Source organism: Gymnodraco acuticeps, unplaced genomic scaffold, assembly GCF_902827175.1.
Source record: "Gymnodraco acuticeps unplaced genomic scaffold, fGymAcu1.1, whole genome shotgun sequence".
Classification (NCBI taxonomy): domain Eukaryota; kingdom Metazoa; phylum Chordata; class Actinopteri; order Perciformes; family Bathydraconidae; genus Gymnodraco; species Gymnodraco acuticeps.
This window is the reverse complement of record NW_022989937.1, coordinates 1,436,962-1,450,103: the sequence shown is the minus strand read 5'-3', so window position 1 is coordinate 1,450,103 and position 13,142 is coordinate 1,436,962. Positions and strand designations below refer to the sequence as shown.

At 39.6% G+C, this 13,142-nt stretch overlaps 1 protein-coding gene across 2 annotated transcripts; it reads left to right on the top strand.

Annotated features, from left to right (window-relative positions):
- Positions 1-8,538: 8,538 nt before the first annotated feature.
- Positions 8,539-12,801, top strand: LOC117542394 (zinc finger MYM-type protein 1-like). 2 transcript variants are annotated; one of them, XM_034210051.1, is made up of 2 exons: positions 8,539-8,742; positions 9,480-12,801. In XM_034210051.1, the coding sequence occupies exon 2, from the start codon at positions 10,976-10,978 to the stop codon at positions 12,269-12,271; it is 1,296 nt and encodes a 431-aa protein (XP_034065942.1). In that variant the 5' UTR covers positions 8,539-8,742; positions 9,480-10,975; the 3' UTR covers positions 12,272-12,801. Both variants share the same exon structure in this region, with proteins under 2 accessions (XP_034065942.1, XP_034065943.1).
- The last annotated feature ends 341 nt before the right edge of the window (positions 12,802-13,142 follow it).

The window sequence follows — 13,142 nt, the reverse complement described above, 5'->3', positions numbered from 1 at the left end:
TACAGGATAGTGGATTGGATAGTTGTGCGCCACCTTTGGGTTGTACTCTGAATCAGTGTGTTGGTGAACTGTTGCTCATTACAGAAACAGAAGAACTGTGCAAAAAACGCATCTCTGAGGAGGTTTTGACATTTTGCTGGTGATGGACATAAACCCTCGTTGTAAAGGCAACAGTGGTGTGAAGAGGAACTGCAGTTTTTGGGATTTCCACTGTGCAGAGGACAACGTGTGTCTGCTGATTGTACCACATTGATCCAAGAGGTTTCTCCCCTCCAGACATCCCAATACCACACGAGTTTCCTTGAGCCCACTGACTGCAGCTCCAGGGGACAACAAATCACTGACTGTTTTCATTATGACAAGATCTTGAGACAGGCTTGTCTTAAAAACTCTTCTCAGACTGGTCAGACTCTGAAGAAATGATTGTACAGCATAACTGTGCAAGAGTTTTCCAGAAGGTGGTGTAGGACATTATGCTTCGTGTTTAAGAAAAGAGGCTGCTTGTTTAACGATGGTCTGGAATACTGAAAAGATTAATACTATTAACATCCTTTATTTTGCTTACAAGACATCTGATTATTTTTGTCACACAGAATAATCTTGACATATAAACTAGCTAATGGAAAAACGTATGGTCGTTATACCATTATTATCATGAACTAAAAGTAAATAGTAAAATAGTATCTGGTTAAAGATGAACTGATTTGATATCCTAAGAGGGTTAGTTATATTGTGAATACTTCACAAATTATTTACTAATGTATTTTGAAGGACAAATAACAAAAACACGAGTCCAATTTTGTTTTGTTTTTAGATTAAGTTGTCCATTACCAATACCTTAGGTCTAGCTTTAGACTTTGATAGTATAGGAGTATTTAGGTTTATTTTGTATACATCTGAAATTTTTTAAATATGTCGGCTATTTACTAGATAGAGAGATCATGGCATAATACTCTCCATGTATTGAGAACATTTCTGAAGATTGAATATTTGTTCCATTTCTAATATTCCTATTTTAAAACGTAATTTTAGAGTAAAGAAGGCTGATGCTGAACTTGGAAAAATGTGTTAGTGGTCTGCATGTTATTAAAAAGGTGTTGTTTGTTCAATCACCAGTTAAATCTGATACAGTAATAATGATCTTCAGTACCTGGTACTGTAAAATGGTTTGGTATGATTGATTTGGTTAAAACTTTATTTAACATCCTGATAAAACATTATGAGATATGTTCACTTCTAAGGGTAAACAAATTCATGAAAAGGATTATTATTATTATTATTAATTAATTTGAATTATGAATTAAATAGGCCGATGTCCGCAGGATTGCTTAGGAAGGCCTTGCAAGAACATTTGTCAGGCTTTGTGTTTCCTAGGGGCAGTACATTAATTAAGTTTATTGATAATTGATTTGTTTAACATCTGAAGAAAATTGTGCTGCTAACACGAAAAACTTTGTTACATTATTTGGTATCACAGGGACACAATGTTGTCACTAGTAAAACTCCAGCTGGTAGAATATCAAAGTGCACTATAGGACACGAGATCTCGAGACTGACTTAAACTTTGCAAAGACTGAATGAATGTGAATTGATTTGTCAATTCCTGACCCACCGACAAATTACAAGTGATTTTATTTTTGGATGCACGCAATGCTTTTGGCAATAGATTTCTAACTATGCAATATTAGTTGAACCATTGTGAGACATGGCGCATTGCACTTTGTCTGACTGCATGATCCCTGCATGACTTGATGACGATGTAACTTGATTTTTAACATTGCTGATAATTTTCGACAGGAGAACGTTTTTTCCTTTGTTTTAGGTGATCCTGATGATGAGTCATAGGACTTTGAGATAACTGTGTATGTGAAGATGGGTACTCTAAGGTCTCTTATTTGGGAAACATGGTCTCTATGGTGTGGAGGACAATGTTTCCATGAGGGGTATAATGGGTTTATTGTTAAATTTAGTAATTGAATTTTAGGATGTATTTGATACCATTTTGCTTCCATCCCAGGTGAAAGCTTTCATTATTTCTTCTGTGACACATTGGTTTCAGATGTCTTTTCATTCTTGTCACGTGAATCTTTTAACCCTCACATGATCCAGAGGGCAAATTAAACAACTTTTCGCCTTAACAACTTTTTTCCTACATGGTCAAGCTCTTGATTGGGTTCTGCTAAGACAGGTATGATTACATGTATTGTTCAAAGTTGGGATCTGATTGGTTTCAGCACCATGGCTGAACAATGTTGCAGGAGATGTTTGTTGTGTGTTTAGGAAATTGTGGGTAAGGCAAAACACAACACAAACAACATTTCATGGTTTCAAGAAGTTTAAAAAGTATAGATAAGACTCTAAGGCCAAGTGGTCGACTGTAGGCTGTTAACCCAGAATGCAAGTGCTATTTTCTACCCAGGTCAAAGCTGTCTTTCCCTTGCAATCTTGAGGAGGGAAGATGGATAATTCTGAGACACAGGGTTTAAGGAGCTGCGTCTGGAGGCAGACTGGAGTATCAATGAAGGCAGCTGGATGACTCCCCTTCAGTTACTTATTCCAGCTATTCTTCCACTGCTATTGTCTTATGGGTTTGGGTCAACACGAAGAACAAAACCCAAAACTTCTGAGATGATTTACAGCCAAGTATATTAGTAATCTCAACACTCCAGAGAACATATAGAAGATCTACCGTTAACTGTTCTTTTACAGAAGTATCAGTTTCCTGACTACAGTTCCGTCCAATTCAAATGGTAATGATGTTGCTTCAGATGTCATCAAGGGATTTTGCAATAGGCGCATTCACACTGCGGTACTTTTCCCACAAAGGTTCATGAGAACTTAGTTCATGAGAACTCTTTAGTTCTCATGAACTAAGTACAGATCGCGTTCACACCGGAATAAATCCCTGGGGGTGGATTAGGCAAATGAAGCCGCTGACGTCACTTCTTCTTCTTCTGCTTTGGGTTTACTGGCAGGCCGCAAACCACTTCACAGCGTATACTGCCGCCCTAAGTCCCCGGCCGGAAGTCCCCGGAGTTGGGGACTGGCTTCAGTAGAAGCTGCTGGGACTCCCAGCAGCTTCTACTGAAGCCTTCCGAGTAAATCGCCAGAACGCCGACACCTCCTCATCTCCACCGCTCCCATGTTTTATTTTGTGTTGCCATAAGTTAGTCTCTTTGCGTTTCTGCGCTGGGCTAATGCTAATGCTAATACTGCTAATGCGAGGATAATAAAATGGCGGCTTCACAAAACTTTTTGGGAGTTTTACGGGGCGTGGTTTGCAATCCGCCCAGCCAATCAGACATAGGAACCTTTTTCTCCCACGAAAGTCCCTGCTCTCTAGCAGGGACTGAAAAGGGGGTAAAAACAAAAAAACAAATTTTAGTACCGGCTCTTTTTGGTGTGAACCTGACAAAAGAGTTCTCATGAACTAAGTTCTCATGAACCTTTGTGGGAAAAGTACTGCGGTGTGAATGCGCCTAATGAGATGGGACACCACAGCATGAAGGCTAAGATAAATATTCCATCTAAAGGCTACGCATGGAGATCGTAACGTGCACCCCCTGAAGAAGTGTTTACTGGAAAATATAACGGAAGCAGAACGAGTGGACGACAGTTACATCTTGCTATAAGTGTTTTGGAAGATTTTGTTTATGTATGAGGATTTGCAAGTGCAACATTTTAATTTAAAAAGTATATGTGTTCTGATTTTTTACATTGTTGTTATGTCATTTGTAAGTTTGTTGAACTTGAATGGGACGAATTGATTTTTTCCTCTTAAGCATACTGAGTTTTTTAATGATTTGACATTTTAGTAGAGTAGATTAGCGCAACTAGTATTTTCTTCCACTTTTATATTTATAATCAAAAAGGTGTTTTTTTGGCTATTTGTGAGTTGGTTACTTTTTGATTATGTGACCTTAATTAATAAATGGAGGAAGTGTGGTGGCAGAATCCTTATTACAGCGTATCTCTGGCTTATTCATTAAGGTCACATGATAAGCTATACCAAGTCTGTTGTTGAGTTAGGTCACACAGGTCAGAGAGGCCCCATCGTCTTGTTATATCAGTCTTATGCCTAGTCACATTGTTAGTTAAGACAAATGTGTTATTGAGTTAAGTTTGCAGAGAAGAGGGGCTGATTATTTATTTTTTTATACTTTTATTGTCATTACACAGTAGGCCTACTTACTATGTAACAAAATGGTTTCTCTGCATTTGACCCATCCTAGTGTTAGGAGCAGATTAGATAAAACAGTTAAGCCTTTGTTAGTTAATTACTCGTAAGGATGTCATGAGATAAGTGAACTTTCGACATCTGGAACATAGAACAAGTATGATTCACAGAGAAAGAATGTGACGTTTGTGTGGTTAGCTGCATGATAAAATGTGTGTGTGTTCATACAGTAGCTATATATCCCTGTGTGAAGCTTCTTGGGGACATTTCTGCGATTGGTTGCTGTTGAAGCAAGGTGATGTTACTCCAATATTATTGTTTGTTGTTGCGCAACTGAATAATAATTAATCTCAACCATATTTGTGTTTGTGCTTTATTGATCTCTCTCTCTGTGTTAACATGTAACGTTGGTGAGCCATAAATGGCACTAACAAAATCACTTAGAAACAATGAGTCTACTAAAAAAGTCTGCATAGAAATGTCTTATTCTATTTACTGCAAAAAAAAACTGTTAGTTAATCTCTCTTGTAGGCATGCACACAGTGACACCATATATAAAGGAACAAAATGGTCCAGCAATCTTTCAATGGTCTTAAACTTGTGAGATGATATAAGGCTGAAAGGAATAACTGTACAATGGAATAGTAAAACATGTGAAACACAGGAGAAAGGAAGAAAACAATGGCCTGACAGCTATTAAATATTAAACAGGAAGGAGCTCTGCAGAAAGTAGGAGATAGCTGTAAATTGTTGGTGTCTGAGTCGATGGCTAAGGCTTACGAAAGTGTGTGTACAGTATGCTCTTTTTATTAGATCAATGTTGGGAGGATTTTTTTTTGAGAGGCGTGTGTGTGTGCAAAAGAAGGAGAAAAAGATAGACAACACTAAGTGCTTCCATATTGCTTTTTCATAAAGCAGGTCATGGATAATGTGAAGCAGAGAGCAGGAGGGACAAGTGGAAGACAACAAAGATATGTTGTGTTTTTAGAACTCTTAAAAGCTAATTAAGAGAAATGTTTTACAACTCAAAAGACACCAATTGAGGTCCCTTTGAAGAAGTTTTCAAAAGTTGAATTAGCAAAAATACTGACAACACAAGTGAGGTTCCTCATTTAATCAAGCATTGTCCCATTTGAGACTTCATGAGCTTTTTATTCGATTTTACATAATAAAGATAATAAAGGGTGGAACTGCTGATTAATACGCCTATGTTTGCAAGTGGGAACATTTTTGATGAATTAAATCTGATTAAAATAGTAATTTTGTTGCATTTCCAATCAAAGACCCCCTTTGAGTGTCTCAGTACTCCCAAAAAAACACTGATGTTGTGGAGTTGGAACAGTTGATTACATAAAAGTGAAGGTTAAGGGCAAGATTAAAAGTAATAAACAAAAGATTCATAACAAAAACAGGCTACTCAGATAGAATACGGATATGCTGTCCAACAAAATTATGTTTTAAGTAGATACTTCAAAAACATGCTTTCATAAAAATCTGGCACTTGCTAAAAGGCCAAAAATATGTCTTTGCTTAATTCAGTGAGGAGCACATTAGACACATAAAAGCTACCAAAGCCACATGGCCTGACTGAGATGACATTTTAAAGGCCCCTTTATTAGCCCCTTGTCAATGGTCATGTTGGCAAATGAATTTAAGCTTTGATACTTACTCCAAAATAGAACATGGCAATATCCGTTTCAGTGTCACCGTGTCGTGACAGATTGCACAAGAACAATTACAGTCAGCTGGCATGTACACAGCTAACCATAGACAGAAACAGGAAAATGTTATAAATATAACACTATGTACTTTAAAAGGCTCATGGGGGGGTAACGTCAGCAAACTTTAAATAAACATGCTATGTAAAGTGGCCAGGCCCGGTTCTACGGGGGTAAATAAGGGTGCATTGCACCCTCAGTTGAGTCGTTATGAACCCTCATTTGAAAAATTAAAAGTAAAAAAAAATAATTAAAAGTGAAAAAAATATATATGTAAAGTGAAAAATATTACATATATAATAACAATAATAGTAGTAATAATAATAATGATAATAAGAAGAAGAATATAGTTGAAATAAAATAAATTGTAATTGTGGTTAAATAACATTGTCTGCTGCATTTGGTCAATTTAAACGGTAAGTAACGTTATTATGTCAGGTGGGCGTGACCTGTGCCCCTGCGCGTTCGTCATTTGCAAGGTGCTTACACAGCAGTCAATGATGGACATCAGAAATTGGTTAAAACAACCAGCCCTTATCGCCAGCAGTAACACTGCATCTACTGCAGGTAATAACAGTTCAGATCATGGGGACATTACGTTACCTGTGGCCACTGTCGTGGACACTAACGTCCTCCCGCCCGACACGCCGGCTTTGCCCGCCTCGCCCACGGAGGCGGAGCAGCCGCAGCCATCTTCGTTGCCCCAAACACCGCCAGCCCTCAGCGGCCCGCATGTGCCAGAAGACCTCGACAAAACAGAGCCTGCCCAGGTATATTTAAAAAAGTACCCAACTCACCTGTACAGTGGGGTAAGGCGCTCATTTTGCAGCTCATGGTTTCAAAACAGAGATTGGCTGGAATATTCCTGTAAAAAAGATGCCATCTTCTGCTGTGCATGTAGACATTTTGGTCTTAAAAGGGGAGTGATTTGTAAAATATCCATAAAGAAAAAGTAAATCTGTTTACAGTTCTGTTTCATATGGGTGTTGAGATGTATCCATAGATCTCTTCATTTTGCTCTCAAAGTGCACCAGATTGATGCTTTTAACTTCAATATTTAAAAAATAAAAAATAATAGTATAATAATAGATTTGCCCTTTGCTAAGCCCAAGGGAGGACGCCAATGGAAGGCACAGTTCAGGTATAAAGATTATGCCCCCTGCACCACAGTTACATTACAATGTAACGTTTCAACAGCTGCTAGAGGTGCACAATAGGACTGAAAAGACACAATTCTCTCAGTAACAAGTCAGTGTACCATCTTTTTAGTCAGCAGAAGCTGTGTCAGTTTGTTCCTTTGTCCCTTCTCTTGAGCCCAATTACTCAGAAACCTTCAGTTGCAGTTCCCTACCTGTCCAACAGATTCCCTCAGACTTACTGGACTCCCTAATTGATATTCTCACAACCCTCATCATTCACTCGCTGCATTATGCATATACCAGTCCACTTCCTTTGTTACTTTGCCACGCACTTTATGACGCATATATCTAGTCTTTAGTTTCTGATTTGTTCCTGTGTTTCCCATTTCATCTTTTAGAATAATCATGCTTGTTCCTCACCCGCCTGCCTGCTACACATTAGATTTGTTCGGACCGACTTGCTGGTGACAAGCTTTGTCCCAAAAATCATTGAACTTTCTCTATCTGCCTTGTGCTGTCCATTTTCATAACTCTCTCAAGGTATTACGTTTTAATATTGATCACAAAATGCACTGATGAAACTTGCACAAGTGAAAGATGAATGGTGTAAAGCTCCAACATTTTTGGTTATCCAAAGACAACTGAAAGTAGTTCAATAAAGCTTCTCATTTCCCAATATTAAGATGGAAATAAAAATGACTGGCTAATGAAGGCTCTTGATGAAAAAACATATCCGTTTCCTTAACTCTCTTTGACACAAATGGCCTTTAAAGACATAATGAAAATGCAAAAACTGTTATCACTGCAATCAACATTTTATACGTCCTTAAAATCTGTCAATTCCATCCAGATATTAAGGCTTATCCAACATTTATGTCACACTTTTCCCCTTTAATTTCTTTCTTTTACTTTTAACTGTCTACCATTAATTCTCTATATCTCAAAATGACAAATAGATAAGCTTTATAGGCTGATTTAATTAACAAAAAAGACAGAAAACTATAGAACAGATGTTGTTAAGACACACATTTATAGTCGTTGGGTTAATGGAATATTTAAAAGAAGAAAAAAAAGATCTACACTATTTATGATCAGTCAGAAGCCAGAATTTAACTTTCTGTTAAGTTGTAAAAGATGAGAAATGAGGCAAAAATGAGAATAAGACACTCCTTTCTCCTGAAATTGGTGATATTTTTATATCAGGATGCAATCTATATTAAATAACTACAAACCCTGAAATCAGTTTCACAGCCCATAGCCCCGAGATGACAGTGTTTTGCCCAGGGACACAGCGACATGATGACTATAGTGGGGATGTCACACTCCTAGGTTTATGTCACGGTTTTAGTGTTGTCTGTCTGGTTGTGGGTTTTGTAAGTCTGTTCATTCGGTGTCTTCCTCCTTGGCCGTGTCTCAATTCAGGGGTTGCATCCTTCGAACGGTGCATTCGTAGACCACTTACGTCACTTCCGCCGAAAGAAGGCTGTCCCAATAAAAAAAAAGACGAGACTTCTCTGAATGCGGCCAACGAATGCAGCCTACTTTTCCCCAATTTGAAGGATACATCTGATGTACACTCCGCGGCCTACCATATCCCAGGGTGCAATGCGCGCAGGGAAGAGAGAGTTTTTTTCAAATGAAATGGCTTCCGGTCTCCCCAGCAGAGTGGATTTAAAAGCAGCAGCATGCGGAGGAATCACTAATAAATGTGAGTATTGGGTTTTAACTTACTTTAAATTAACTAACGTCACACACGTCAAACCCAAGGGGCATTAAAACGTACATTTTCGTTAAATAATACGGATAAATATGTGACGCTAACTAGCTAGCTGGACGTACTGCACTGTTGTTTACACTTATTTTTAATTCAATTCAGAAGTTTATTAAAGTCATACAGAGATCTTGGCTCTGTTATAGATAAGTTATACTTTATATTACATAAATAGACCAAAGTGAAAACATTTAGACCGGTATACAGTGCGGTGGGATTTATAAAGCGCTACCCTGACGTGTAGCTGCTGTTAGCTTTATTTATTTTCTGACAAGTTCCAATATTTTACTGTTTATTAAACTTTGGGACAACATTACAACCTTTTTATTCAGCTCATGCTGCTTTGAGGTACGGCAAAAAAATATTTCCACCAGATTTGATCATCTTTTATTTAGGTTAAAGTGTATTTAATTTATCCTAATCCCATAATAATAAGACAATCAAAAATAGACAGCATCCTTTAGCTTAATGTTAGTTTGTGCTGTCAAAGGGTGTGACTGTCATTTCATCTCTTTAGTATTTTAAAAACCAGAACAGTACATAATTTTAAATGATCCTCTAGGGATTGTTTGTCTGAAATGCTGAGTTACATTTTGCAATAATACTTCTGCAACACTGTTTTATATGATTAATTCACTTTTTTTAATTTTTCTCTTGTTTTTCTCTGTAATTAGGACAATTCTGGAGAAATTGATCTGCTGGAGAAGGACTCCTAACCCCAGCGGATCATCAGGACAGAGCTGCCATCCAGCTGGACACCCCTTGGTGCCAGGGGTGGCGGGTACTGTAGGCTAGGGAAGGCTAAGCCTTCCCAAATATTTTTGTCACTGCATCCTGGTAAAATTTTAATATAATGTATGTCTTTGATTCTTTGACATTAGCGCTGCTATGCAGCCACCGGACGGCGTGCAGTTGCACGCGCAGGTATCTTTGTGTCAAGTGGGCTTCGCTGTCGGATCGTGATGTGATTGGCCAACCCCTCTGTGGCCAATCACATCACGATCCGACCGTGAAGCCCGCTAATTTCAAATGCAAAATTAGCTACTGTATAGTATAGTGTACATTGGCGGTCGAAAATGGATATACAGACTTTTTTCAAGGCAAACATTACAACTAATCCCGATGCCACGACGAACACCTGGAAAGATAAGGTTACAACGAAGCCGGGCAGTGCCTGGGGCAAGCCGGGAATCGAGCCGGGAGCAGCGGGACGCGAGCCGGGAGCCGAGCCGGTAGCGGCAGGAGGCAAGCCGGGCGCTGCGGGAGGCAAGCCGGGAGAGATGGGAGCAGCCCAGCCAGTCAGTACTCTGCCTCTGAGTCTGACCTACGTTAGTCCTACTGCCGCCGCTACTGACTTGGGAGACAGAGAAAGCGGCCCATCTCAGCCCATCCTGCCGGACTACCCAAAAATGGTTTTCAGGAAACAGAGAAGATCGTTTTCATCTGAGTACTACAAGACCTACACTTTTGTAGAATACTGCAAAGAGGCAGACGCTATGTTCTGTTTTCCATGCAGGCAATTCCAGTGCAGCAGCGGCTACAGAGATTCTGCCTTTTTAACTAACAGTGTACGGGATTGGAAGAATGTCTTGCTAAAATTACAACGACTTGCGGAATGTGGATCACATCGGCAGTGCATGGAGCTGTGGCAAGGCTATGTAGCATCTAAAACCACTGGTTCTGTCGCTGCCCAGTTGAGTGGCTCTCACAGAGCAATTGTTAAGTGTAACAGGGAATATGCAGCCGATATTGTGGATATGGTGCTTTATCTAGGCAAACAGGGGCTTCCTCTACGAGGGCATGATGAACGGGAGAGCTCTTCGAATCGAGGACACTTTTTGGAGCTATGCAAATGGTTCTCAAAGCGCAACACTGTTTTCAGTTCCAGGTTAAATGGCCCATTCAACCTTACAAGCCATGACACTCAAAATGAACTGTTGGAAATAGCAGCGAAACAAGTACAAAACATCATCATTCGTAGCATTGAGGATAACGGATTTTACACTATTCTTGTGGATGAGGCACGTTCATTTAAGCAGGAGCAAATGACAGTGTGCGTCAGATAAGCAGAGGGACTGGAAATCAAAGAGCGATTCCTTGGATTTGTGGATTGTTCAGAAGGGGCAGACGCAGAGGCACTATTCTGCCAAATCAAGCAGTTTCTGGAGCAATGCGGACTGTACCGTTTACCAATTGTGGCACAGGGTTACGATGGGGAAGCCGCCATGTTAATGGTGTTCAAACAAAACTACGCCAGGATCACCCGTCGGCTATTTACATCCATTGCATGGCCCACAAATTGAACCTTGTTTTGGTGGATGCGTGTAAGTCTAATCACACAGCAATGGGGTTTTTTCTCACCCTTGAGAGTCTGTACACCTTCTTCGCCCAACCAGGAACTCATCATGCATACAAACAGCGTCAAAATGAGCTGGGTGTTAAAGCGGAGCTTACAGCACTGAGCGACACAAGGTGGGCTTGTAGGTGGAAAAACGTGTCTGCTGTAAAAGACTCTATGGAGGCCCTGATCTCCACCTTGTCCGAACTGTCGGTGCCACCGTATCGCAGATTTGTTGAGGCGTCTGGTCTGTTAAATGCTGTGAGAAGTGCAGATTTCTGCGTGAGTCTGATTATTTTCCATCAGTTACTCAGCAAGGTGCATGTCACACACAAGGCACTTCAAGGGAAAGAGACAATCCTGTCTAAGGCTGCAAGTGTCATTGAGTCCATGATGAAATGCTTTGAAAACATGAGGGCAACAAGTCAAAAGTGTGAGGACATCTGGATTGAAATCCAAGCATTCTGTCAGTCAGTTGGCGTATGCATTGAAGAGAATGACGAGAGACCGTGCAAGAGGCCTGTCAAACAACCGTCTGCTCTCGACTGTGCATTTGTCACCAGCACCCTTGGCCAAAGAGAGTACCAAACAAGCACAGACAAAAACAGCTTGAAAAATAAATGGGCAATTCAGCTCTACTATCCTGTGCTGGATACACTTCTAGGTGAGTGTTCAACACGGTTTTCACCGCAGTCAATGGCCATTGCAGAAAGTGTGGATGCAGTGTTTAAATGTGACTTCAGAGGAGCAGAGAGCCTTCTCAGCCAATACGCAAGCCTCCTCTCCATCAACCCAAAACTTGCACTGACTGAGATGACAATGGTGACAACAAAACTCCCAAGCGTATCGGTTGAAAATATAAAAAAGGAACTTGCCACTGGACATTATCCTAACTTCATAAAGCTGTTTTGCCTGGCTCTCTCGTTACCCGTTGGCACTGCAACATGTGAGAGATCGTTCTCAACAATGCAGCGTATCCGAAACTGGCTCAGAACAACGATGCATCAGGAGAGGTTGACAACACTGAGCCTGCTTCACATTGAGAGCAACCTCACAGAGAAAATCAAAGCAGAGGACATTATTGACGCCTATGATGCCACGGCGAAGCGTTGCATATTGCTCCATTAAGGTAGGACAATGTTATAAGCTGCCAAGTATTGATATTGACACTGTTTATTGTTTAAAAAAGTTAATGTTAAAAATAAATAAATACATGGACAGATACAAGGAATAAAGCAGCAACCTCTACTGATAAACAATACAAATAAAAAGCTTATACGGCACCGGGCAGGGGTAGACATTAAGGGTAAAAATCTATTTTCATTATCAATGGCCCCACATTGTAACGTTGTACTTGTAACAACGACAACCGCCTCACAATACGCTATGTTGTAGCGTTAATAAACGAAACAATTTAATTTAGTAGTTTAGCCTTCCCAAACCTGAGCCTCACGCGCCACCTATGCTTGGTGCTGAAGAAAGCAAAACGGCGATCAGGAACATCCTCCACCCAGACCTCTGCTTACTGCCGTCCTACAGACTTGTGTCTTACTTTCAGAATTTGATTTTGTATGTGTCCTAACGATTATAGCTTGAGTCTGTCTGATTCCCCAAACAGCTGCTTCTATATACTTGTTGCACATATAATACAAATAAACAACTTGATAAACACACTTTTGCTGATATTTGTTTTACTGCCGGTGATGTTAAATAACATGATTGATTTCCTCGGTCTCAATGATGAAAGTTATAATAATAGAAGACATGAAGCTGCAGAGAGAGAATGGATATATTCTTACCTGTACTTTGTGATAAGATGAAAATACAATATTACATTGTAATTGTTAAACATATTGTTTATTTCATTTACTGAGGTTTTAACCATTATTTACAACATGTAAATAACATAAGCAGTGGAATAATAGGGTATCTCTAGGTCATTAAACTGTCTTCAGTTTAATTTTATTAATACAAGAAATAGGTCATAGAAATGTTTAAT

What these genes read in the sequence shown, in the direction of transcription:
- LOC117542394 (XM_034210051.1), top strand. Translation starts at nt 10,976, where the DNA reads ATGCGGACTGTACCGTTTACCAATTGTGGCACAGGGTTACGATGGGGA.